This window comes from Lathamus discolor, chromosome 2, assembly GCF_037157495.1.
Source record: "Lathamus discolor isolate bLatDis1 chromosome 2, bLatDis1.hap1, whole genome shotgun sequence".
Taxonomy (NCBI): domain Eukaryota; kingdom Metazoa; phylum Chordata; class Aves; order Psittaciformes; family Psittacidae; genus Lathamus; species Lathamus discolor.
The window spans coordinates 55,007,725-55,035,171 of NC_088885.1; the positions used below are offsets into that span (position 1 = coordinate 55,007,725).

Genomic DNA, 27,447 nt, shown 5'->3' on the forward strand with positions numbered 1-27,447 from the left:
CAGTTTAGAAATCCCCCACTCCTCTGGCACAAGACAAATTCAGTTGCATATAGGCTGATCTTTTAATGACTTGAGGAGCTAAACCTAAGATCTCCCTTTACTGTGAGGAACCTCCAAGGAGAAACTAATCAGCACTCCATTCCCTGCACCTGGAGGTCTTCTGCAGAAGGGATCTTCCATACAATCTACCACCAAAGTGCCTCAGAGGATGTCTGCATGGCCACAGTCTACATGGCAGAGCGGAGACAGAGCCCTGAAGAGGTCCAACCAGCAAGCCGTGAGCCGTGAGCAATAAGCTAATCAAGAGCTAGAAACTCAGACAAGAAGAGAATGTCATTATCAGGAGGGAACCAAATCCTTGGCCACAAGTGCATAAGTAAAATGCAACCTCAAAAAGGCTGAGGCTGTAGGATGAAGATTTGTTTCCAAATCAGGTTTAGCTGTCTGCGATATTAGAGATTAGGTGTTTGCTATAGAGATATCAGATGCTTAAGCCCACATCAGAGTCAATGGAGAATTAATAAGTACGGTCTGGGGAGTGATTCAGCCCACCCTAGAACAGACAACTACCTTCAAATAGCTAGCAGCTCTCGAGACTGTGTCAATCCGTCTCCACTAACTACAGTGCAACCTTAGGTATCTATTTCACATATAGACAACTACATTTGTACATCCAGAGATAAATCCAATCCATGATGAATCAGGCACTTTTTTAGTGGGTGGCTTGCCTACCCTTAATAATAGTGATACCTCACTCCATTATATTTTGACTTCAATAGACTACAAAACTGCTTCACATAGAAGGGTGCCATCATTAGCTTCATTTAGCAATGATGAGCAAAGGTAAGTGAAATTACTTTGCCAAGGTCACAGAGGCAGAAAGGCAGGGGAGGAAAGGGAACCCAGATCTCTCAAAGTCTTGGGGTGTGGGGACATTTCTACATACTCTCCCTGCACTCTGACCGTCCCTGATTGCCAAAACAAAATTGTTATAGGAGTTAACTATTATACTAATGATGATAATAAACAACTCACCAGAAGCTTCAGAGGGTCAAAGCAAGAACACATGTATTATGGAAAGGATCGTGGAGCATAGCATTTCCTCTGTTTTGATCATCTCTCTGTTAAAAAAAAAAAAAAAAAAAAAAAAAAGGTGAAAAAGTCTATATAATTAATTTTTTTAATGAAAAACAACCTCCCTGCCTTCCCAGTGCCAAAACAACCCTGGGTCTCTCCAATCTGCTGGAGGAATTAAGCTGCTTCATGACTGCATCTGTGCAGAGAGACTGCTCAGTCAACACTAATCAGGGAGAAGATAAGCGTCATGAAACTTCGAAGTTTCGTGATTCCTTAGATGCTGAAGTTGGTCTCACCTTGGGATGGGGCATGAGACTTGTGACAAAAGTGCTGTCAACTCACAGCCCTGCCTGAAACATGGTCAAGCTGAACTTAGAGATGGAGAAATGAGACCTTGCCATGGTTTAAGCCCAGCCAGCAACCCAGAACCACTCAGCCACTTGCTCACTCCACCCCCTCCCCACCCTCTTGCTTCCTCCCCCCACTCCCTGAGGGATGGGGAGGAGAATCAACAGAACGTGACTCCCACCCATTCAGATCAGAACAGCCCAGTAACTAAGGTATAACACAAACCGCTACTGCTACCACCAATAATAATAAGAGAAATAGCAAGGGGAGAGAATACAACCACTCACCACCCACCAACCGATACCCAGCCCAACTGAGCAGTGATCTAACCCTTCCGGTTAACTGCCCCCAGTTTTAAATCCTGGGCATGACGTGCTGTGGTATGGAATACCTCTTTGGTCAGTTTGGGTCAGGTGTCCTGTCTCTGCTTCCTCCCGGCCTCCCCTCCTCCCTGGCAGAGCATGAGGCTCACAAAGTCCTTGGTCAGAGTAAACATTACTGAGCAACAACTGAAACCATCGGCTTTATCAGCGCTGTTCTCAGGCTGAAAGTCAAAACCACAGCGCTGCAACAGCTACTGCGAAGGAGAAAAATGACTGCAGCTGCTGAACCCAGGACAGTATCCACCCCTTATTCCATACCATTCACATCGTGCTCAGATACCACAGTTTTCAATAGACTATCACTCTTGTCTCATATATATATATATATATATATACACACATCCACACACACAGAGAGAGATATCATTCCTTAGTGCATGGACCAATCCCTATAAAGCTGCTGAGTTCATCTGGTCCATGATGTTGAGCTACATCTCTTGTAAGTGTCCTTTAGAGCAGGCGAGAGAGCGCGATATAGTCAGTCTGCCAGGCCTCCCTATATTTGTACCATCATTTGTACCATTTTCAGCCATCATCCTCCATACCAAACAGGCTTTAACCATTCGGCTTGCTTAATTGCAGCGTATTTCACACTCATGAATAACCTGGGCAATAGTGTCCATTCCTAAGTCCACCCCTCGATCAGAAGTCCATCTGTATGTTGCATCTCTGCCCTGATGGTCTGAAGTGTCATGGGCCCACCAGGCTCAAAATAATTCAGCAGTTTCTGCAACTTGTTGTCGGGGACTCCATACAGCTGCCTTCCATCTCCGATGCTTCCAAAGCACTGGAGGGGCCCAGTGGACTAGATACTTGCCCATACTGCCCCACACACCCTGCCACTTATGAGTGTCCAGGTTGGGGAAAATCTCTTGGTGGTCCTCCTATATTGTCGTCTAACCCTATACAAGACCCAAACCCAACTCCACTTAACTTTCAATATCAGGCAAAATGGTCGTGGGCAAAACACATTCTGTGTGTGTGCCAGCATGCTGATCCCCACCACAATCAGCTGCCAGGTTCCAAGGGTACCCAAAGGCCATTCAAAGCCTTCAGAACTCTCAACTGGTGCTGCTGTACTTGTCACTGGGGCTGGTGTAGCTGCTGTGCTTGGAGCTGGAGTAGCTGCACTGTCTGCTGTGGTCGGAGTTTGAGTAGCTGCTGTACTTGTCACTAGGGTGTGTGGGAATGTCTCCCTCATAGGCTGACCACCTGAGAAGGGGAAAAAAGATGTGTAATTGCTAAGCTCTTCTATTATATACCTCCCAAAGTACAGAAGTGGTGACCACACTGGGAACGCAAGCCAGATCAGTTTCATGCTCAATGAGTCTATTGTGTTACAAGTCATTGCCATAAAGTACAGTGAAACAAGAACCTTAGCTCAAGCCCCCCAGCTGATAAACACTAAGACAGCAAATACCGGCTGTAAGAAAGGTACAGCAAGCTGAAACTCCAAGATCAAGAGCAAGAACTTTGAGAGCCAATAGATCAGCACTGTGACGAGTGACTATTAATCTAAAACAGTGAGTGCTTATCACAAATACAATCAGGCACACTCTGGTCAGATCTGTTGTCATCTCAACCCTTCGTGCCCCACGTTGGGTGGCAAAAAGAACTGTCGTAGTTTAAGCCCAGCTGACAACCCAGAATCAGGCAGCAGCTTGCTCGCTCACCCCCACCCCGCTTCTTCCCCCCTCTCACCACCCACCAACCGATACCCAGCCCAACTGAGCAGTGATCTAACCCTTCTGGTTAACTGCCCCCAGTTTTAAATCCTGGGCATGACGTGCTGTGGTATGGAATACCTCTTTGGCTAGTTTAGGTCAGGTGTCCTGTCTCAGCTTCCTCCCGGCCTCCCCTCCTCCCTGGCAGAGCATGAGGCTCAGAAAGTCCTCGGTCAGAGCAAACATTACTGAGCAACAACTAAAAACATGGGTGTTATCAGCGCTGTTCCCAGGCTGAAAGTCAAAACCACAGCGCTGCACCAGCTACTAAGGAGGAGAAAAATGTCTGCTACTGCTGAACCCAGGACAGAGCTCAAGACTTTCAAGGATCAAGCACCTTTCATTGAAGCGGTGGGAAAAGTTGGCAGATACTCTGCCAGCACTCAGAGGAAGAGGGAAAATGCAGGAGCACCACAGCTGGTGGATACAAATCTGTTCTAGCCGCAATTACCCCAACATACAGGTGTCCAGCCACAGCCACTCCTGATGTCCAGAGCTATGTAAGATAAAAGCCAAGTCATTCATTAGGCATTGATGCCTCCTTCCACAGGAAATGGTTTCTCTTTCTGCGCTGCTCTTTTGGATGCTTCCTCTCCTTTCCCCTTAGTCCTTGACATTTGTACATCAACGTACAGGCTTTCTAGCTGTCTTTCCTGAGACCTGATGATTTGTCACACCCTCTGATAGAGGCTTTTCCATTTTCAAGAGGTTTTTCAAGTGTTAATAATCCTCCAGGGCAATACTGTTGGAAAAGGGGAAATACAAACAGAAACTCTAGCAGTGGGGCTCCAGGAAACAGAATTTGCAGGGCTGACCCAGCCCTTGTCCCTGAGATAGAATCATAGAATTGTAGAAAAGTTAGGGTTGGAAAGGACCTTGAGATCATCTAGTTCCAACCCCCCTGCCATGAGCAACCCTAACAGTAAAGAATTTCCTCCTTATCTCCAACCTAAACTTCCCCTGTTTAAGTTTTAACCCATTACCCCTTGTCCTGTCACTACAGTCCCTAATGAAGAGTCCCTCCCCAGCATCCCTAAAGGCCCCCTTCAGATACTGGAAGGCTGCTATGAGTCTCCACGCAGCCTTCTCTTCTCCAGGCTGAAAAGCCCCAACTTTCTCAGCCTGTCTTCATACGGGAGGTGCTCCAGTCCCCTGATCATCCTCGTGGGCCTCCTCTGGACTTGTTCCAGCAGTTCCATGTCCTTTTTATGTTGAGGACACCAGAACTGCACACAATGCTCCAAGTGAGGTCTCCCGAGAGCAGAGTAGAGGGGCAGGATCACCTCCTTCGACCTGCTGGTCACGCTCCTTTTGATGCAGCCCAGGATACGGTTGGCTTTCTGGGCTGCGAGCGCACACTGAAGCTGGCTCATTTTCTCATCGGCCAACACCCTCAAGTCCTTCTCTGCAGGGCCGCTCTGAATCTCTTCTCTGCCCAGTCTGTAGCTGTGCCTGGGATTGCTCCGACCCAGGTGCAGGACCTTGCACTTGTCATGGTTGAACTTCATAAGGCTGGCATCAGCCCACCTCACAAGCATGTCAAGGTCCCTCTGGATGGCATCCCTTCCCTCCAGCGTATCAACCGAACCACACAGCTTGGTGTCATCAGCAAACTTGCTGAGGGCACACTCAATCCCACTGCCCATGTCAGCAATGAAGATGTTGAACAAGACTGGTCCCAGCACTAATCCCTGAGGGACTCAACTCGTTACTGATCTCCAGCCAGACATCGAGCCATTGACCACAACTCTTTGTGTGCGGCCATCCAGTCAGTTCTTTATCCACCGAGTGGTCCATCCATCAAATTGATGTCTCTCCAGTTTAGAGACAAGGATGTTGTGTGGGACAGTATCGAAGGCTTTGCACAAGCCCAGGTAGATGACATCAGCTGCTCTACCTCTGTCCATCAGTTCCGTAGCCCCATCATAGAAGGCCACCAAATTGGTCAGGCAGGATTTGCCCTTAGTGAAGCCATGCTGGCTGTCACCAAGCACCTTGTTGTTTTTCATGTGCCTTAGCATGCCTTCCAGGAGAATGTGCTCCAAGATTTTGCCAGGCACAGAGGTGAGACTGACTGGTCTGTAATTCCCCAGGTCTTCCATTTTCCCCTTCTTGAGAATGGGGGTTATATTTCCCTTTTTCCAGTCATTGGGAACTTCACCTGACTGCCGTGATTTTTCAAATATGATGGCCAGTGGCTTAGCAACTTCATTCGCCAGCTCCTTCAGGACCCATGGATGGATTTCATCAGGTCCCATGGACTTGTGCATGTTCAGGTTCTTAAGATGGTTTCAAACCAGATCCTCTCCTACAGTGGGCCCAAGGTCTTCATTCTCACAGTCCCTGCGTCTGCCTTCCAAGACTTGGGTGGTGTGGTCAGAGCCTTTGCCAGTGAAGACTGAGGCAAAGAAGTCATTCAGAACCTCAGCCTTCTCCAACTCCAGGGTAACCAGTTCTCCCGATAGCTTCCGGAGGGGGCCCATTGCTGTCCCTAGTCTGTCTTTTATTTCAATGTACCTATAGAATCCCTTCCTGTTATCTTTAACATCCGTAGTCAAGTTTAATTCTAGCTGGGCCTTAGCTTTCCTAACCTGGTCCCTAGCTTCCCAAACAACATCCCTGTATTCTTCCCAGGCCACCTGTCCTTGCTTCCACCTTTTATAAGCCTCTTTTTTCCCTCTGAGTTTCCTCAGCAGCTCCTTATCCATCCAAGGAGGTCTCCTGGCCCTCCTGCTGCACTTCCGTCTAGTTGGGATGCAACACTCTTGAGCTTGTAGCAGGTGATCCTTGAATATCAACCAACAGTCTTGGGCCCCCCTGCCCTCTAGGGTTATATCCCATGGAACATTACTAAGCAGGTTCCTGAAGAGGCCAAATCTGCCCTCTAATTAGCACCATGTAGGACTGACCCACTCAGCCACAGATGATGAAGACAGTCATAAGAACAATGTCTTTTCAGGAGAAATGTCATCTTAGGGTGACAGAGTTTACAAACGACTGAAGCTTTCCCAAGGCTTCAGAAGAGTCTGTCTGGTAACATTAGGAAGAACACCCTCAAGAAGTCACATCCGCATTATCGCATGAGGCTGCAGTCGTGTCTGGGTCACCACCAGGGAGGTTTTATAGTCAGAATCTGACCTCTTTTCCACAGGACATGATGGTGACTGAGGAGTGGGAGGGGAAAACCATGAGCCGCACACAATGGGGTAAGCTGGAAGACTTCAGCTTTGTTGTACACTGATGGAAAAGGCACCTACTCCCAGTTCATCAGGACAGGGCCACAATGTTTCTGCCACAGTGGATCTCCTTGGCCAAGTCATCCCACGACATGGCCAGAGGTGGTTTTAGGGCAAAAGGAACCTCTGGAGGTTGTTTAGCTCAACTTCTTATTCAAGGCATGCCTCTGAATAATAGCAAGTTCTCTCATCCACTGATGTGGATCCAGAGCCCAGTGATATGTCTGGTTATGTGATGCAAACACGTGATATGTGCACATCGCTGGTGTGAATTTGCACAACTTCAAGTAAACTTTACTCATTTCTTCCTTTACTCCCAATGGCATTCATCAGTATGACCTCCCTCTCCCACCCCAGATCAAGGAGTAATGTTTTAAGATCCTGTCTGCTACCCCTCTGCCCAGTTCGATGAGCACACCATACCCACTCATGAAACACCAACCCAGACTTGTGTGATCCTTCAGTAACTTTGCTGCAGGCTCAGACATACTATCTGTGCTGAGATTGAAGGGCAAAGAATTTGAGAGAAGACATGAAGTGAGCAGGACAGTGTCCTTATAGCTCTGGTGAAAGCAGCCAGGACACCTTTGTCAAATTACACACCAGATTTCATACACTGAGAACGATCTGGCTATCCAGTTTCAGTGAATAAAGACACAAACCACTCTGGGAGGCTGTCCAGGCAGCAGCTCAGGTGTGCAGCAGAAATCAGGTCAATCATCTCCTTTTCAAGTGACATCAGAACCTCGAGCAAAGCCAAGCTGGTGTCGTTTCTTATCCCCAAATCCTGTGTGCTCTGTATGTCTGTGTGCATAACTTGCTCTGCTTTTCTTAAGGGTACTCTCTAAGCCAAATCTGTTTCAAGATTCTCCTCAAAACACTGTAGTTTATGTCCAGTTTTAAGACTAACCAAGGTTTCTACATAGGGCAAATTAAAACTGACAGCTTGGGACACAGCTGTCAAGGTGAAGTCTGCATGAGTACCAGCGGTATTTCCTGGCCCAGAGAAGTGTTTTCCTGCTTTGTATTCCTACAGTCTCCAGAATGGGCTATGTATCCATCAGGCCATTAACGAGAGCAGCAAATTTACTCTGTTTGCTTTACCACAGTTAGGAAAATTTCTGACTTGCAGAGTCAGAATTCCCCATCTCAGGAAAAAGCCTTGCACTGCATCGCAGTTGCTTTTAGGAGGCCTGGGAAGACAGCCTGAGCTGGGGTAAGACAAGCTGTCCCCATGCTGCTCACAAGACTGGCAATGCTCTGGCACCTTTGTTCTAACACCAAGAACAGGGAGGGAATGGCTGGTGACAAAGTACACCCAGGAAGACTGCAATGTACCATCTTAGCAGACAAATGTGCTGATACAAGTGCTAAATTTATCACACCTGATTAGGAGTTTAGTGCTTACATAGTTTAAACATTAATAATTGTCTATTTAAGCAATGTGCCCTCGTGCAGCCTATCCACAGATGTAGTCACCATGACTGAATCTGGAGACTTCATAAGTGCTCTGGGGGAGTTTGGGCTGTATCAGAAATTGCTGGTACTGCTCATCTCCATCTCCCTACTTCTTAATCCTTTCCAAATGATTGGCCAAGTGTTCATGGTTCTGGATGAGCCTCATCACTGCAACACCAGCTGGATCCGTGCCATTGGCCCCAACCTGACGGAGGAAGAGCAGCTGAACCTCACTCTGCCCCGGGATGCGGATGGGGCGTATGAGCAGTGCTCCATGTACTCACCGGTGGACTGGGACCTCGACTCCATCGTGGCTTATGGCCTGAACGCCACGGAGAAGTGCCGCAGTGGCTGGGTGTACCCCTCAGCACAAGCACCATCCCTGCTGACTGAGGTCTGTAATTGCCTTTTGATGTGCCGGGGATGTGGAAGGGAAAGGATGGGCATATCCTGTCCTGTAGTTTGGTAAGCCAATGCCAGCTATGGTGCAGTCAGACTGAGATTTACACCAGGCACTGGGGGACCTTGGCTCCATCACACAGACTGCAGCCTTAATAACTGGGAGGCCATTGCAGGAGGACCATGATGTGGATGCACAGGGGGGCCTTAGGCAGAGGCCATGGGGGTGTGAGTCCAGCACATGCTCTGCCCACCATCCCTCCCCTTTCCAGTAACCAGGTCCTTGAACCCATGATGTGTCTTGCCTGGAGTGACATTCTGAGTCTCCCTTCCACAATTTCCCTTATTTCGTAGCCTGATTCTCCTTATATCACCTTTTCCATGAAAGATATTTACCTTCCAAGGGCTTGTCAGTGATATTTCTGGGGCCTTCAGAGACACTGAGGGCTGTAACAAGACATTTCATGGACCAGACAGTTGAGCAAAGGCTCTGTCCGTCAACATCCCCAACTCCTCCCTGTCTGGACCTCTGTTCCCATCTCACCTTCCCTCAGTTCTCCCTCCCTCCCTCCTTTCCTCACTCCCAGCTCCAGGACTTCCTCACAAGTTCCTTCCTCTGAGCTGAAACCAGAGGAGAGAGGCCAGCCTCTGGCATTTACAAAGTCTCCTTGGGGCCCCTGGAGCACTGTGGCCATTTCACATCCAGCTTCTTTAGAAGCTTCTCGGCAGCCACTCCTGGTTGCCACTCCTGCACCAGTCCTCCCTTATGAGAGAAAACAACACTGCCCTCCTCCTCCTTCCACCCTGCCCTGCCTTTGCAGCCAGAGGGAAAGCTACCAGGACTCTTGCCCCAGGGTCATACTTTAAGCAAAACTTGCCAACCAGGAGGATCCCTTGAGGATTCCCAGGCTGGAGGGGAGTCCTACAGGTCCCAGCACACGAGAGATGTGCACCACAATGAAGAGGTGGGCTGAGCACTTCATATGCTTGTCCGACCACTGGTCTGTGTTCTATGTAAACACCATGGAGGTTTATGTCTTTGTCGGTGGGTTCTCTGCTCCCAAGGGCTGGAGCAAGAGCTCAGGCACCTACCTCCTGGATCCACCATGAACCAGAAGGGCTGCCAACCCTCAGAAAGCAGCTGGAGTTTGTCAAGAGCAAAAGCTGCTGTGTTTTCTTCCTCCAGTTTGACCTGGTGTGTGACAGAAAGGACCTGAATGACATCTCCCAGTCCATCTACATGCTGGGGCTTCTCCTAGGATCCATCATCTTCGGGCCACTGAGTGACAGGTGAGGAAACACAAACGCCTTCCCAGGGTTATTGTCCAGCACCCAGGGACAGACCAGTTAAGAGTTCAGGATGTCCATGCACTTGAGCATGAACTACTCCCTCCTTGCCTGAGCAAGGGGCCCCCTGATATGTCTGTAGATGCCTGAGGGCTGACAAGAGAAGGAAGTAGATACAGCCTTACGAGGGAATCTCTCAGGAATCACAGTTCTAGCCCCAGCAGGTGTCTTAGCTACCCAAGAGTGTCTCCAGGAACCCCAGAAACCTGAATTTGGGCACAGAGTTGGACCCACCTTCACCTATGTTAACCAGACTGCGTCTCTCTCTTTCCTGTTGCTCTGCTCAGCTTATGGTGACCTGGACCAAAGTCCTCAGCTCCTTAGAGGGCATGGCCACGGAGGGGACATGGAAGGGAGAAAGGCACAGCATGTGTGCAGGGTGCTCCATAGCGGAGCCAACAACACAGTCCGTTTCAGTTTTCAAGAGAGAGGACTTGAGGGTCCTTCAAGGGCTGGTTCCTTTCACAGCATCTGCTTTGCCTTTGGTAGCACTGCGGTGGTTCTGAAGTAGAGATGTCCCTTTTTTTTGGCCGGTTATGTCTGGGAACATATAAAGGAGTTTCGCTCACATGGATGTCAAATCTCCTCTGGTGCGAATGGTTCTTAAAGAACTTTGTATTCCACCTAGGCTCTTCCCATCCCCATGGGATCTCTCCAGATGCCAACGGTGTCTTCCCTCTTCTTCCACAGAATAGGCCGTCGGCCTGTATTTCTAATCGGCTTACTCATCCGTGGCTTGTTTGGTGTAGCAATCGCTTTTGTGCCCCATTTCTATGTGTACATGGCCTTCAGATGTGTTGTGGGGGCTGCGGAGGCAGGAATTATGATTATTGCCTTGGCGCTGGGTGAGTAGGATGCTCTTGCCCTGAGGCAGAAAGACATGGCCTCGCAAGATGCAACAACAAAAGATAGTGCTTCATGTTTTGAAAAGGGTGACCCTGAACTTTCATTCTTCTTCTCAGCTACAGAATGGGTCGGTGTCTCCCACCGGCCAAAGGCAGTGCTTATTACTCACTGCTGCTTCGCCATCGGTCAGATGATTTTGGCTGGCTTGAGTTACGGTATTCGCAACTGGAGGCTGCTGCAGATTGCAGGATCTGCTCCTGTGTTTGCTCTTTTCTTCTACATCTGGTAAGCAAGAGCAGGGCAGAGCTTCCTGAAGACATGAGAGCAGCGGGTGTGAAGGGTGGCAGTGAGGAGGTGTCAGCTCAGGAGCAGGCTGGGTCTTCCCCATTAGAGTACAGGTGATGAAGGGACTTCTGCAGACCTCTACATCTCCTTGGAACATCATCTTCGCTCCAGGTCTTCAAATATGGCTTTTGAGACCTAAATGTAGGTAGGCCTGGAAAACCTGACACAAGAAGGTGTTTAGACCCTACCCATCACATGTGATGCCAAATACTTGCTGGAGGTGGTAACAGGGAGGTGGGCTGTGGGGAAACCCAGCAGGTCGCGGTAGCATCTCTGCATTTCATCCCCTTGGCAGGGTGCTCCCAGAGTCCGCTCGGTGGCTGGTGATAAAAGGCAGGATAGAAGAAGCTAAGAAGGTCCTTCAGAAGGCAGCATCCATCAACAAGCGCACCCTCCCGCCGGAGCTCCTGGAGCAGGTACCTGCAGGGGCTGCAGAGCTGCTTTCCTCTGCGCTTGTGCTCGCAGCAGCCCTGGAGCTAGGGTTTATCCCATGGACACCCTTCCATGGCCACTGGGGATGATTTGGGGATGGATGTGGGTGACTCCAGCTTCAGCTGCGCTGCACCAAGACAAGCTCAGGGAAGAGGCTCAGCTGCTGTTGGTGACGAGCACGAGGTCTCGGTTCAGTCTCTGGTTTCCCACACACAAATGCCCGAAGGGGGTCACCTCCTTGCCCACCCCAAAGCCCTGCACTTCGGAGATGTTCGTGCCCAGGAACCTCTTGCTCACCAAAGCAGTGCCCTGGGCACCCAGAGCACAGCCCCAGTGAGCCTCCTGCCCTCCCAGAGCAGTTCAGGGTCACAGGCCTGTCCCGCTGGGGCTTTCCTTTGTCTGCAGATGGAAAGGAGCCCGTCAGGGGTTTCCTTTGCCTGCTCTGACTCTGCCTTTCTGCATCTGGCAGCTGAAGCCCGAGACTCAGCCCAAGCCTGGAAGCACTCTGGATCTCTTTCGGGAGACGCACCTGCGGAAGGTGACTTTAATCATTAACTGCACCTGGTAAGATGTGTCCTGGTCCCCTCTTCCCAAGCTTCTAGGGGAAGAAGAGATTAAGGGTTGACAAGAACTGTGAATTCACTTCATTTGATTTTTGGGGTCACATTTATGACTTCGTGTTCATCTGCCGTCTTTGTGTCTCCCCATACTGAACCAGATCTACCTCTTCTGGGCATGGGCAGAGGCTGATTGTTCACAATTCTGTGGGTTTTGTGAGAAAGGCTGGAGTTTTTGGCTACCTCTAGGACTTGGGGTATTTTTCTGTCCCCATAGAAGTTGTGGGTGCAGTGTAAAAGTTACTGACCATGTGGGGATCTGTGTTATCTCATGTAATTATGTCCCACAGAATTGTCACAGATGGTGACTAGAAGACAGAGATTTCTGGGAGTTTGAATACGTTATGTATGGTCTGACCACCCTTGTTTTCGAGGATAAACCCCTAGATAATACACCTGGCTACATGTTCTATTCCGCTTTAATTTCAGGTTTGCAGACAGCCTTGTCTACTATGGGCTGAGCCTTAATGTGTCAGGTTTTGGTCTGAACGTCTACCTGACACAGCTTGCCTTTGGAGCGGTAGAGTTACCAGCTCGATATTCCTGCATTTTCCTGCTGCAGTGGTTTGGGAGGAAGAAAACCCAGGCTGTTCTCCTGCTGTTGTCTGGCCTGATGTGTCTCATCATCACTGGCATCCCTGAAGGTGAACAGTTTCATATCCCGAGAGCACAGCCGGGCAGAGCCCCAGCCAGCTCTGTCCTAGTTCAGATCCATCTTCCCGGCCCGGCTGGCCACAGACCCACACTCACTAACAGGGCCTGAGCCCGAGGGGCTGCGCTCCCTGTGTGCTGGCTTCCTCTCTGCATGGCTTTCTCCTCCTTCAGAGCTATGCCTAGTCCTTCAGCAGCTCCCAGCCCTTGGCAGGCAGTGTCCATTGTACACCACCAACCACTAGACACCACCACCTCCTCTCAGGAGGGTGTAGCAGAGGAGGAGTTTTAAAAGCCACCATGTCTCCCTTCTTTAGACAAAGAGGAAAAGCAAATGCCCCCCTCACCCGTACCTGTTTCTGCCTACACATTGCCACAGTCTAGACCCTCACCCCTGTTGCTGTGCTAAGTGCTGTGAATGATGCTGAAGGAAAGCGAGGGGCTGGACTACACTTTAAAGCTCATGAACGTGATATTTCCAATTGAGTGCTCCCTGAAGACCTGTAGTCGCTCAGTGGCTTAATCCAGTTGCAGATTTAGGAATTTCCCATTGTCAGGGTTCTCTTTGCCAGTTATGCAGATGGTATTTTCCAGACAAGGGTGTGCTAGGAATGATTTCCAATGGGTTAGGTGGTAGATTTGCTTGGTAAGCCCATTAGAAAGGGCTGCCTAATAAATCCCACTGCAGAGAATTTTCTTCCCAACTGAACCTTATCCATGGAGATCACAATGTAGGTCTCTCCTCCTCCCTTCAGACCAGCCCGTGGCGACCACGGTCCTGGCCACCATTGGCAAGCTTACAGCCACAGCCTCCTTCTCCACCTCTTACGTCTACTCCGCAGAGCTCTTCCCCACGGTCGTCAGGTGAGGTCTCCCCATGCACCAGAGCTCCCCCCTGCCATGGCTGGTGGCAGTGCCCGCTTGTCCCCATGGCCGCACTCAGCCCATGGTGCCCCATGGGACAGTGCCCCCCATCCACCCCTCGCACTGCCCCTCGCTCCCCAGGCAGACCGGCGTGGGGCTGTGCTCGATGTCGGCGCGGCTGGCGGGGATCATTGTGCCCCTGTTGCTGCTGCTGCAGCAGTACCACCTGGCCATCCCCATGGCCGTCTTTGGCAGCGTCACCGTGGTGGTGGGGCTGCTCTGCTTCCTGCTGCCCGAGACCCGCGGCACAGACCTGGCGGATGACATGGGGCTGGAGGACATCAAGCAGGCAGCTCCCCAGACAAGGTAGGTACTTGGAGCTCTTGACTGTAAGGCAAAAATAGTACAGAGGTGCACATTCAAGGCAAAGGGAATAGGTCAGAAACCAGGATGGAAACCGTATCATCTCTTCCTCTCTCCTTGTCTTCAGCAACAGGAGTCTGGAAACTTTGTCCAAGACAGGCACCACCGAGGCTGGGGTAGACTTGGCGAAGGACAACTACAAAATCTCGGAGAGCAAATGGTGAATGGACAGGCACATACGAAAAGGTCTTGTCTAATCCAATCTTTCTTGAAGCAGACCCATGAGGCATTGCTGTCTGGAAACTGGTCTTTCAGATGATCAACAAAATGTTTGTGATCAGAGGGAGAGGAGATGTGTGTCACTCTGCGTTTGGAAACAATGCGCTTCAACCTGTTCCTGAAGCCCAGTCTGTTATGCCTGGCTGCGTGAGTCCTCCCGACGTGTCTCCCGGTCCTTTGCAAACTGGTACCCGTGGAACCATCCCTGTCGTGTTTTACAGCAATAAAGAATCGCCAGTAGAGTGGTAGTACTGGGCAAGCGAGCGCCGGGCTGTGTCCCTCCTGCACTAGTCGCTCGGGTCGTCGGTCCGAGCCTCCGCATTTGATCAGGATGTCACTGCAGCCCTGTCACACACGTATTTAGCTTTTCTTTCTATGTGGTGTTGAAGTTGAGTTTCTCCATGAATAGTATAAATTATACTCCGAGTTTGATAAGAGACACTTGTAATGCAATATGTGAATAATAAATGGTGTTGACTTTTTTTTCCTACTGTTTCACAGTTGGCCTTTGTAACTGCTATTGGCTCTGGAGTGTTTTCTACACAGAAATTGCAAGTCTGTAATTTAGCACGCAGATGGAAACGTGTTTTGTTTCCATCAGCCACAAACAATGCAGAAACAGAGCAGAATGACTGAGTTCAATTAGGACTTTTTTATTTCCAAGTCTTCAGATGGATGTTTTATATTTCTTTACCAGCAGCTGTGGAAGCTTCCCGAATTGTGTGGTGTACGCTGTAATTCTTAGTCGCCAGCTGGGTTTAAACCACGACACAGTTAAACCAAGTGGACATCTGGACTGCTCTCCCCACTCATGGTCAGCCTTTAACAGTGACCTTGGTTGGCTGCTGCCCGTTCACCCCCAGTAGTTTACACCACAGTGTCATCCAGTGTCACACGAAAGAAAAAGAAGGGTGGCTTCCTCTCCTGCCCTACTTGTCCGCAAGCAGAGAATATATTTAGCACCTTTTCACGCAGCTATCTCTTCAAACCACAGCGCTACTCTTGGTCAAAGAAGAAGGCTGGTCACTCAGGTTTGTAGCACCTTTTTGTTTCTGACTGCTTTGTGCTGTAGTAAATGGTAGTTTGAAGGCTGGGGAGTCCCAAGTGCAGGCCAAGCATGCTTGGAGGTGATACTCATTTTGTGTTTTGTCTTCGGTGCACAAAATCTCCCCAGTTTTACATAGGACCTGGCCATGGCTGCAGATAGGGCAGGGCATTTGCAGGATCTGGGCTTTGGCACTGAAGGGCAAAGAAGCTGATGAAAGCTCTGGAGCACAAGTCTCGTGAGGGGAGCTGAGGGAACTGGGGTTGTTTGGCCTGGAGAAAAGGAGTCTCAGGGGAGACTTTATCACTCTCTGCAGCTGCCTGAAAGGAGGTTGTAGCAAGGTGGGTGTCAGTAACAAGTGATAGGACAAGAGCAAACAGGCCCTGGTTGCGCCAGGGAAAGTTTAGATTGGATATAAGGAAAAATTCCTTCATCAAAAGTGTTGTCAAGCACTGGAACGGGCTGCTCAGGGTGGTGGTGAAGTCACCATCCATGAAGGTATTTAAAAGACATGTAGATGGGGCACTTAGGGACGGGGATTAATGCTGGACTTGGCCGTGTTAGGTTAATGGTTGGACTCAATGATCTTAAAGGTCCTTTCGAACCTGGATGATTCCATGGCTCTACAATTCCATGATTCATTGCAGAGTCAAGAAATGAGCATTAATGCTGCTTCTCTTCACCTCCTCAGCCATTCCCTGCTGGATCCCTTCCTGCAAGCTTTGCTCTGGTCATGGACCTGGGGACTTCCCAGCAAGAGGAAGAAGAGGACAATGTCCTCCAGTCAAAATGCAAGGTCCAGGACATCATCTGATGTCCAGAAGTCAGGGTCGCAGCATGGTTTGTTGATGTCATTGTCACCAAGGATGCGCTGATTGTCACAGTGGTCCCTGTGGGGTTCCTCTGGCAACAGGAAGGGCTGTTTCACTCCATAGGTCCTCACCTCAGGGAACAGGGGAGGCCAGGCTCTGCTGCCCCTGCATGCCTTAAACAACTCTGGCCCCTCCTGACTGGCTTCTTCAGCAGTGGGGGATGTTGTGATACATAAAATCATAGAACCTGGGTCTCCTCCAAGGAGGTCCAGAAGTTATGACCTGGACACAGACAAATATAAGTGAGGGTGTAAGTGCAGGAGCAGGGCTTCACTCCTATGTATGATATAGGAGGGCCTGAAGAAGACTTGGATATTTACTGATATGCCTTAGCAAACACTTCACAGTGCCCCTGGCATTTGCTCACCACTTCAGCACCTTCCCACAACTGGCCCTCTAGTAGTGGCTTGGTAAGCCACTGTACTAAGGTCTTGCATCTGCATTTCCTAGTTAAATCTTGTTACCCCATTTTGTCCTCACATTCTGTTCAAGCTTTTGTCTCCCTCCCCTGGGCTATAGAGTCGTCCTCTTTCCCTTAGTTATCCTTTCAGGTCACCTGAGGCACTTTTTACCCTTTGTCCATAACCTTATCATGATAAGAGCCCAAAACATCCCATTGTATGAGTGCAAAAGTGTGTTTGCATTCTCATACATTATGCCACCACACCTAGGTCAACTCTGCTGTGAGCTCTATTTATTAGACTGCAAGACCACGTGTGGCCCAGGTAGCAGCGACGATAAGATAAAGTAAAACCATTGAACAACCTCCTATTTCTGCTGAGCTGGTCAAAACAGTCATAAGTCAAAACAGTCATGTATCAAGCTATTCAGGTACTCTTCAGCCAAAAGTGGTCTTCAAACCGATCAGGTGCAGTGGTCTAAAACAGAGAAGATGAAATTGATCTTCATTCTGCTGGAGGCACAAATGAGGTGGAAGCGGAAGTACTTCAGATGTGATTGGACACCTTTATTTATGAAGCTGGCTGAAACAGCATCAGAGCAGAACTCCCCAAAGGAGTTGTGGTTCACTCAACATCTTGGAGCATTTTGCTCCAATCTCTTCTGTCGTGGTTTAAGCCCAGCCAGTAATTCAGAGCCACGCAGCCCTTCGCTCACTCCCTCCTCCCCCTCCCCTTCCTCCCCCCGTTCTCGGAGGGATGGGGAGGAGAATCAAAAGAATGTAACTCCCATGGGTTGAGATAGAAGCAGTCCAGTAACTAAGGTGTAACACAAACCACTGCTGCTGCCACCAATAATAATGATAAGTGAAATAACAAGGGAAGAGAATACAACCGCTCACCACACGCCGACTGGTACCCAGCCTGACTGAGCTGTGATCTAACCCTTCCAGCTAACTGCCCCCAGTTCATATAGTGGGCATGCCATACTGTGGTAAGGAATACCTCTCTGGTTAATTTGGGTCAGGTGTCCTGTCTCTGCTTCCTCCCAGCTTCCCCTCCTCCCTGGCAGAGCATGAGGCTCACAAAGTCCTTGGTCAGAGTAAACATTACTGAGCAACAACTAAAAACATCGGTGTTATCAGCGCTGTTCCCAGGCTGAAAGTCAAAACCACAGCACTGCACCAGCTACTAAGAAGGAGAAAAATGACTGCAACTGCTGAACCCAGGACATCTTCCCTCAGCCTTTACCCCGAATGCCTTATTTTCTATAAAAGCTAGAAGGAAGCAGCCCACAGCCTTCTCCAAGGAAAGAGTGCCCTTGGGCAAAGGACCGAGCTCCTTTATCCTCATGGCCAAAGAACGGGAGCACTTCAGCAAACCGTTTGGAAAGCAGGCAGCCCCTCCTGGTGGGGTATTGTGATGTGCCACTAATTTTATCCAAAACTGTCTTCAGCAAAGTGCATATCTGTGAGTTACTCTGATCCGTGGAAAACATGCAGGCACGATAGCAAGGGTAAGAATTTAAAAGCTTTTTTACACTTCCTTAGAGCTGCATACAGGCAAAGCTGGAACATCACCACTGTGTAACTTCTGGGCTTCGTCTGTACCAACCCAGTGGTAAGTCATCTCCAGGGACAGGAGATAAGAGGGAGCACAGGAACAGCGCACACTGTTTCTTTATAGTACAAGACAAAAGTGGTCCTAAACCATGCAGAGACAGAAATAGGTATAGCAAGAAAAAATGGCCTAGAACAGGGTGGAATAGACTTGATAGTTCCCAGAAAGATTTGCACGACATTCTAAGAGACCAACTGCTACAATATGTCTCAGTTTCCTGGAACAGACAAATTAATGTAGTCCTACACCACAGCCCAACAGCACAATTTTCCGTGCACAAAGCATCATGACACGCTCTAATTCAAAGCCACCAGCACTAAGAGCAGAAATTCTGCTGCCTGTTGGGCATCCTTGCTCACTGCTTGCTGTTTCTCCCATCCCATCTTCTTTTCTCAGCTGTGTGTCTCCAATGTAACAGATAAATAAATAAAAAGGAGTGTTTTTAAGAGAGGGTGAGGAAATCATGCTAGACACTGAAAAGAAATCACTCCCTCTTGCAAGTGTGAGATTGTTTTCAGTGTTGCATCTGCTCTGGCTTTCTCCTTAGTGAGCACAGTACCCTGCTGCAAGTCTTTTCAGTCCCCTAGCAGGTGTCTCACTTGGACAAGATTCAGAGCCTCACGTTCCTGGAGACAGGACAGGAAAAAGAAAGAGACAATGATGCCTCCACCCCATTTGCTTTCTTTTTCCCCTTTGTCATGGTTTAACGCCAGCTGGCAACTCAGCCCCACACAGCCGCTCGCTCACTCCCCTCTGGTGGGATGGGGGAAAGAATCAGAATAATAGAAGTGAGAAAACTCATGGGTTGAGACAAAGACAGTTTAATAGTAAAGCAAAAGCTCTGCAGACAAGAACAGCAAAACACGGAATTCATTCACCACTTCCCATCATCAGGTGGGTGTTCAGCCATTCCCAGGAGAGGAGGGTTCCATCACACCTAATGGTTACTTGGGAAGACACATGCTTGATGGTGACCATCCCTGTAAAATGTCCAGAAATGTCCACAGAATGTCCATCAAGTTCATGCAGTTCATGACTTTGGGCTCCATCTGTTACGGTGGTCACTCATAAGGACAGAAGAGGTGGTGTGTTTAACCGAGTTATTAGGCACTGAAGCCAGCTCAGGTCAGGTCACTGCCATGCTTGCACTGCTTCAAGGAAGGCTTGTCCTCCATGGGTTCAGGTGATTTCTGCTACAGCAATTCCTATAACACACACCTCAAATATGAGGCTACAACAGTTTAGAGGTAATTCCATTACAATCTCCACCCCTGGACCCTTTGGACCACACCATAATATTACAATGAATTCCTTTCCTCAACCCTGGTGCAGCTCTGACTTATCCATAGGCCACAGTCCCTCAGGGGTGTACCTGCTCCAAGTGAAGCTTTATCAATGAGGCACAGTCTCTCCAGGGGTATTCCTGCTGTGTCATAGACTTATCCACAGCTACAGTCATTTTGAGGTTCACCTGCTCCAACGTGGCTTTATCCATGGGCTACAGTGCCTTCAGAGATATACCTGCTGCAGCATGGCCTTACCCATGGCTGCGGTCCCTCTCTGCCATTGGATTATCCATGGCCCATACTTTGATGTGCTCCCACATGACCTCATGCACAGCCATGGATACTTAAAGGTGTACCTGCTGCAGCATGGACTTATCCACAGCCACAGATGCTTCAAGGTGTACCTTCTCCAGCCTGGACCTGTCCTTGGACCACCTTCCCTTCCAACGTGTACCTGCTGTGGCACTGACATACCCATGGCCACAGATGCTTTGAGATGTACTTGCTCTGGTGTGGACTTATCCACAGCCGGACTCTTCAGGGTGCCCTGCTCTCATGTGGACTCATCCACAGGTCACAGTCTCTTTGATTCCAGTTCCAGCCTGTCCAGTACAGCAGCACAGAAACAGCAGTGATGCCCCAGCCACCTGCCAGCTCGGGCACATCACCATGGCTGGTATCAGAATGTTTCCAAGCACAGCAGAGTCAGATAATAAGCAGTACAACACTGCAGAGAGCAGCGAAAGCAAAATTCAGCCACTAATGAGCACTAGACTCTAATGCACAGTGCGGCAAGAACAGAAGCCTGTCAATTAATAGCTAAACAGCAATAACAGCTGTAAATTCCATCTGGCACATTCTAATCAAACCTGTTGATATCTCAGATCCTTCGAGCCCTACAATGGACACCAAAGCCGCTGTAGTGGTTTAACTCCAGCTGGCAGCTCAGCCTCACACAGCCGCTCACTTCACTCCCCCAGGTGGGATCAGGGGGAGAATCAGAAAGGTAGAAGTAAGAAAATTCATGGCTTGGGATAAAGACAGTTGAATAAGTGGAGCAAAAGCTGCATGCACAGGCACAGAAAACCAAGAAATTCATTCACCACTTCCAATTGGCAGGCAGGTGTTCAGCCATCTCCAGGAGAGCAGTGCTCCATCACACCTAACGATGACTTGGGAAAACAAATGCCACCACTCCAGATGTCTCCCCTTCCTTCTTTCCCAGCTTTATAGGCTGAGCATGACGCCATATAACATGGAATATCCCTTGGGTCAGTTGGGGTCAGCTGTCCCGGCTGTGTCCCCTCCCAACCCCTTGTGCACCCCCAGCCTGCTCACTGGTGGGGTGAGGAGCAGAAAAGGCCTCGACTCCGTGCAAGCACTGCTCAGCAGTAACTAAAACATCCCTGTGTTACCAACTCTGTTTCCAGCACAGATCCAAATCACAGCCCCATACCAGCTACTGTGAAGAAAACTAACTCTATGCCAGCCAAAACCTACACACCCTTACGTGAAAAGCATCAGATTTTCTCCAGCAAGAGCACTGTTGAACACCAGAGAGCACGCAGCGCCTGAGAACAAGCCATAGGGGAGAGGCAAGAAAGCAGAAAGGAAAGGAAAGACAAGAATTGGCAATTGGCAGTGATCACTTGGGAGGTGCTGGTGTCCTGCAAATGGAGACCCTGCCTGTCCCCGGTGCTGGCACAGCCCTAGTTGCCTTCAGCCAGAGCCACTTGCAGGCCCAGCTAGAACTGAGTGCTCTTTGTGTACTCATTGTCTTGGCCACCACCTTTTCCTTTCACATGTCCATTTTCAGAGCTGCTGTTGGCATTTTCACAGACCTAATGAAAGGGAAAAGAGTTTAAAAGCAAAGAAAGACCCATTCTGAGCTGATGGCAGCCTTCTCTGAGACACGCAGCCCTTAGCAACCTGGCTTCCCACTGACCACAGGCTCTGTGCCCCTGTTGGCAGCCTTCTCCCAGCAGGACAACAAAAGTATTGGGATGCAATTCCACTCAGCCCCATGAGGAAGGGAGGCTGGGAGATACGGGGGTACAAAAGCCAGAGAACATGGCTATAAGGCACCAGACCCTTCCCTGGAGAGGGCAGAGGGAGGCAAGCGAAGAACCAGCCGTTCCTGGAGTCCTTCCACCCCATGGCCAGGGATGAAGGGATGACCATCCTGGGCAGGGTTATGGGGCCCCCTTCCCTCTCTCCACAGTGAGGCAGCTCCACTCCCTGTCCTCCCACCACTGAAAGCCTCCAAGAAACCCCCAGCCCATGCAATGCTGGCAGCCTCCCACAGCACTGGTGCCCCACGTCCTTGCCCAAGAGGCAGCACCGGCACCGCCAGGTCCTCACCTGGGCTCGGGGGGAGCCATCCCTCGTGTCATCTGCCAGGTCTGTGCCGCGGGTCTCGGGCAGCAGGAAGCAGAGCAGCCCCACCACCACGGTGACACTGCCGAAGACGGCCATGGGGATGGCCGGGTGGTGCTGCTCCAGCAGCAGCACCAGGGGCGCAATGATCCCCGCCAGCCGCGCCGACATCGAGCACAGCCCCACGCCGGTCTGCCTGGGGAGCGAGGGGCAGTGCGAGGGGCAGTGCGAGGGGCGGGCGGGGGGCACTGTCCCATGGGGTACCATGGGCTGAGTGCTGCCATGGGGACAAGCGGGCACTGCCACCAGCCATGGCAGGGGGGAGCTCTGGTGCATGGGGAGACCTCACCTGACGACCGTGGGGAAGAGCTCTGCGGAGTAGATGTAGGAAGTGGAGAAGGAGGCTGTGGCTGTAAACTTGCCGATGGTGGCCAGGACGGTGGTCGCCACGGGCTGGTCTGAAGGGAGGAGGAGAGAATGCTGCTGTGGGATGATGGAGGGCCCAGCACCGCTCAGGGATGGAGATTTGGGGATGCACGGCAACAACTGCATCACTTGTAGAGAGCCATCACCTCTGACATAACTTGAGCATGGTCGGAGGACCAGCTCTGGCCTGGGTGCCACCTTCAGCTCACTTTGCATCCATCAGCTCACCTCCCCACATACTCATCTTCCCAGAGGAGAACTGTGTTAATAAGGAGCCTCCTGGCTCCAGCTCTGCCTTCTCCTGTCACTACTGTCAGTAGAAGTTTGCTGACCACAATGGGCTCTGGGGAGTGAGCCAAGTCACTTGTGGCCATGGCACCAGTGACAGCTCAAGCCCCGAAAGAGGTGAGTCAGTCTGGCTGGGAGGACAGGACCTGCACCAGCAAGGGAAGGACTGGTGTTCTGTGCCACCCTGTCCCAGAGGCTGTCCTCTCAGGTGGAAAGAGGTCATTCACCTTCAGGGATGCCAATGATGATCAGACACATGAGGCCACTCAGTATCAGGAGAACAGCCTGGGTTTTCTTCCTCCCAAACCACTGCAGCGTGAAGATACAACCAACACGGGCGGGGATTTCCACTGCTCCAAAGGCAAGCTGTGTCAGGTAGATGTCCAGACCAAAGTTTGTCACGTTCAGACTCAGCCCATAGTAGACAAGGCTGTTCACAAACCTGAAAGCCAGGCAGGGTGGCACTGAGCATATCTATTGGCTATGAGCAGATACAATAGCGATCTCCAATGATGACATTTTGACTAAGCCATGGCATTTGCAAGGGGACATAAAACTAAAATGCCAAAGGACTGCCAAAGCTGGAATGGCTCTAACCTTTCCCACAGACCCCACAGCATCTTGAATAGCCAGAAACAACAACCAGTAACACCCAAAAAAACTACAAGGTGAAATTGCAATTGTGAGTAACCCTCTACCACTGCTTTCCTTCCCCTAGAAGCTTGGGAAGAGGGGACCAGGACACATCTTACCAGGTGCAGATCATGATTAAAGTCACCTTCTGCAGGTGCTTCTTCCGAAAGAGATCCAGAGTGCTTCCAGGCTTGGGCTGAGTCTCGGGCTTCAGCTGCCAGATGCAGAAAGGCAGAGTCAGAGCAGGCAAAGGAAACCCCTGACGGGCTCCTTTCCATCTGCAGACAAAGGAAAGCCCCAGCGGGACAGGCCTGTGACCCTGAACTGCTCTGGGAGGGCAGGAGGCTCACTGGGGCTGTGCTCTGGGTGCCCAGGGCACTGCTTTGGTGAGCAAGAGGTTCCTGGGCACGAACATCTCCGAAGTGCAGGGCTTTGGGGTGGGCAAGGAGGTGACCCCCTTCGGGCATTTGTGCGTGGGAAACCAGAGACTGAACAGAGACCTCGTGCTCGTCACCAACAGCAGCTGAGCCTCTTCCCTGAGCTTGTCTTGGTGCAGCGCAGCTGAAGCTGGAGTCACCCACATCCATCCCCAAATCATCCCCAGTGGCCATGGAAGGGTGTCCATGGGATAAACCCCAGCTCCAGGGCTGCTGCGAGCACAAGCGCAGAGGAAAGCAGCTCTGCAGCCCCTGCAGGTACCTGCTCCAGGAGCTCCGGCGGGAGGGTGCGCTTGTTGATGGATGCTGCCTTCTGAAGGACCTTCTTAGCTTCTTCTATCCTGCCTTTTATCACCAGCCACCGAGCGGACTCTGGGAGCACCCTGCCAAGGGGATGAAATGCAGAGATGCTACCGCGACCTGCTGGGTTTCCCCACAGCCCACCTCCCTGTTACCACCTCCAGCAAGCAAGGAGCATTACATACTCTACCTTTAAGCTTCAAAGGCCATATTTGAGGGCCTGCAGCAAAGCAGCTGCTGCTCTCAGAGGTCCAGTGTTCCAAGGAGATGTGCTGAGGTCTGCAGAAGTCCCTTCATCACCTATACTCTAATGGGGAAGACCCAGCCTGCTCCTGAGCTGACACCTCCTCACTGCCACCCTTCACACCCGCTGCTCTCATGTCTTCAGGAAGCTCTGCCCTGCTCTTGCTTACCAGATGTAGAAGAAAAGAGCAAACACAGGCGCAGATCCTGCAATCTGCAGCAGCCTCCAGTTGCGAATACCGTAACTCAAGCCAGCCAAAATCATCTGACCGATGGCGAAGCAGCAGTGAGAAGTAAGCACTGCCTTTGGCCGGTGGGAGACACCGACCCATTCTGTAGCTGAGAAGAAGAATGAAAGTTCAGGGTCATCCATGCAAATGACTTCCCCTGTGTAAACTCCTCCCTTGGAGAAGAGCTCCCACAAAGGTGAGGACAGGAGACCAGCAGTCAGAGCTCTGGCACCAGTCACACATGCTTCATAAGATGCACCACCTCGCCTTATCATCAGGGTGTTCTGGTCCTTTGCAGGAGGACACGAAGCACAGGTATGTCCCCTCTTTGCTCTTAGTATCCACAGATCTGCGCACTGAGGCAGGGCTGGGGCCCAAACCCATCATGTCCCACAGTCACTGTGCTCTCTCGCTGCACTGACCTGAACTGGGAGGCTGTCCCCTTGCCCCCCTTCTGAGCACTGGCATGGGAGAGATGCTCCCTATGGCTCTCACTTAGGGTTAAGGAGATGCCAAAGTGCCAAAGGATAGTGCAGAGAAAGACCTGTCCTCATAGCAGTGTTTTTCAAGTCATACGTGATGACATTTATTTTTTCACGGAGCTTTCCTATCACGTCTTGAGGCCACATCTGTCTGCCTCAGTGCATGAGCATCCTACTCACCCAAGGACAGTATCGTCATGGTGATCCCTGCCACCGAAGCCCCCACGACACATCTGAAGGCCATGTACACATCGAAATGGGGTACAAAGGCAATTGCTAGCCCAAACAAGCCCTGGAGGAAGATGGAGATCAGAATGACTGGCCGGCGGCCCATCCTGGAGAGGAAGAGGGAAGACACAATTGGTATCTGGAGAGGCCCCATGGAGATGAAGAAGAGCCCAATGGTTACACAGTGACTGTATCACCCTCTCTCAAGGGTGATAGGGCTCACTTAGACTAGACTCTGGGTTGACATGAGAAGTACCCTGCAAACACACTGTACCTTTCTCCCTTCTACCCCTGTGTGGCCATGCCCTCACAGGACCTCAGGACTTTGGTCAGGGTCCCTGTGAGTGAGGAGCAGTGACAAAACACACAGGGTGCAGTGCCCAAAAAGGCTCGGAGCAGCATGCTGGCTCTACACAGGCCCTGGACCTTTGCTGTGGCTGTGTTTCCTCACCTGTCACTCAGTGGCCCAAAGATCATGGATCCTAGGAACATCCCCAGCATGTAGATGGACTGGGAGATGTCATCCAGGTCCTTCCTGTCGCACACCAGGTCAAACTGGAGGAAGGAAACACAGATGCTTTGTTCTCAACAGGCTGCAGGTGCTTTCTGATCCTCCCTCCAAGCATGTGAACGTTCATTGTATGTGCATAGCACACAGGTCAGTGGTGGGACAAGGCCATGGGGCTCTCAGTGGTGCCCCTCTCCCAGGAACCAGGACTTGCAGGACTCCCCTCCAGCCCAGGCACCCCCACGGGAGCCTCCTGGTTGGCAAATTTTGCTGAAGTGGGACCTGGGACAGAAGTCCCGGCAGCTTCCTTTTTCTGCTGGAGTGCCTGCCCTCCCAGAGGAGAAGGGATGAGTACAGCGCTGACTCCTGGGCCAAATAGTTTCTGCCAGAGGGATGTTCTGTAGCCACCAGCACCCAGAGGGCATCTATAGACTCACATAGGAGAGATCATGTACAGGAAGCACAAGAGAGGTCAGAAAGCACAGGAAGCAGCTCAGCACTGCTCACTGGAGCACTGTTGGCATTGCTGAAGCTCCTGTTGCATGTTAGATGTGTGGCTTCGCAAGCTTTCCTGTCCTTGTTGAACCCGGTACTTCCACACCAGGATCGGTGAGGAACTCGTGCTGTTTGCAACAGCCTGAGCTGGAATCATGATGCAGAGGTCCTGAGGCAGACACCCCACTGCTGCTCACCATCACAGCTCCCCAGCCTGTGTGTGAGCAGGAACTAAGTGCTGAGCTCTGCCTCCTTCCCCTGGCCAGGGTGTCTGAAGCACAAAGCTGTGCACAGGGACAAGTTGGAAGGTTACCCCCTATCTGCAGAGGGGCACGTGGGGCAAGGAGACCCAGAAAGTCCCACGAGGAATGAATATTCTCTCCACTCTGTGAAGAGCCAGAGGCACAGAATGATTACTGTCTGCCTGTGGCTCTGCTGATACCTATATTGCAGCCTGCTTGCCTGCAACTACTCCAGAACCACAGCAGGGGGCTGGGTGGTGGAGCCAAGGTCCCCAAAATACACCCAATGTTCATCTCAGCCCAGCACCAGCTTTGAGTGAACTGCAGGACAGGGCAACTCTCCCATCCCTTCCACATCCCCGGCACATCAAAAGGCAATTACAGACCTCAGTCAGCAGGGACGGTGCTTGTGCTGAGGGGTACACCCAGCCACTGCTGCACTTCTCCGTGGCGTTCAGGCCGTAAGCCACGATGGAGTTGAGGTCCCAGTCCACCGGCGAGTACATGGAGCACTGCTCATACGCCCCATCTGCATCCCGGGGCAGAGTGAGGTTCAGCTGCTCTTCCTCCGTCAGGTTGGGGCCAATGGCACGGATCCAGCTGGTGTTGCAGTGATGAGGCTCATGGGGAACCATAAAAAGCTGGCAGAACTGGTGGAAAGACAGAGTGAAGCATGGAAGCAAGGTGAGCAGCACCAGCCATTTCTGAAATGGCCCAAAATCACCAACTGCTTTCAAAATCTCCCCGACGCCCGACATTGGAAGCTGCATCTGGAACAGGACAGTGCTGGAGCAGACTTTCCAGAGGGCTGGAATTAATGTTTAAACCTAAGATAAGCCCTGCAGTCGTAGGCAGCCACCACAAATATGTGAAGTCAGGACAGAGTTAATGCCTGATGTTTTACCTGTCCTAAGTACACCCAAGTAATAAATTAATCATCTCTGTGCCACCCACAAGCATAGGGTGCTG

General features: G+C 50.8%; 2 protein-coding genes across 4 annotated transcripts; one reads left to right on the plus strand and one right to left on the minus strand.

Moving 5' to 3' along the window:
* Positions 1-5,934: 5,934 nt before the first annotated feature.
* Positions 5,935-14,856, plus strand: LOC136008088 (solute carrier family 22 member 13-like). Of its 3 annotated transcripts, none has more exons than XM_065666873.1 (11): positions 5,935-8,620; positions 9,812-9,915; positions 10,663-10,817; positions 10,935-11,103; positions 11,459-11,579; positions 12,065-12,159; positions 12,642-12,856; positions 13,619-13,727; positions 13,869-14,093; positions 14,218-14,310; positions 14,406-14,856. In XM_065666873.1, coding segments are annotated over exons 1-11 (1,659 nt in total). In that variant the 5' UTR covers positions 5,935-8,248; the 3' UTR covers positions 14,407-14,856. The 3 variants fall into 3 exon arrangements, with proteins under 3 accessions (XP_065522945.1, XP_065522946.1, XP_065522947.1); XM_065666874.1 differs by having other exon boundaries at positions 13,873-14,093; XM_065666875.1 differs by lacking the exons at positions 10,663-10,817; positions 10,935-11,103.
* Positions 14,857-21,229: 6,373 nt separating this feature from the next.
* Positions 21,230-27,265, minus strand: LOC136008089 (solute carrier family 22 member 13-like). The gene is made up of 10 exons (XM_065666876.1): positions 26,865-27,265; positions 25,685-25,788; positions 25,186-25,340; positions 24,464-24,632; positions 24,013-24,133; positions 23,433-23,527; positions 22,908-23,122; positions 22,316-22,424; positions 21,952-22,162; positions 21,230-21,431 (listed from the first exon to the last, which is right to left on the minus strand). Exons 1-10 carry the CDS (start codon positions 27,246-27,248, stop codon positions 21,336-21,338), a joined length of 1,659 nt encoding a protein of 552 aa, XP_065522948.1. The 5' UTR covers positions 27,249-27,265; the 3' UTR covers positions 21,230-21,335.
* Between the last annotated feature and the right edge of the window lie 182 nt (positions 27,266-27,447).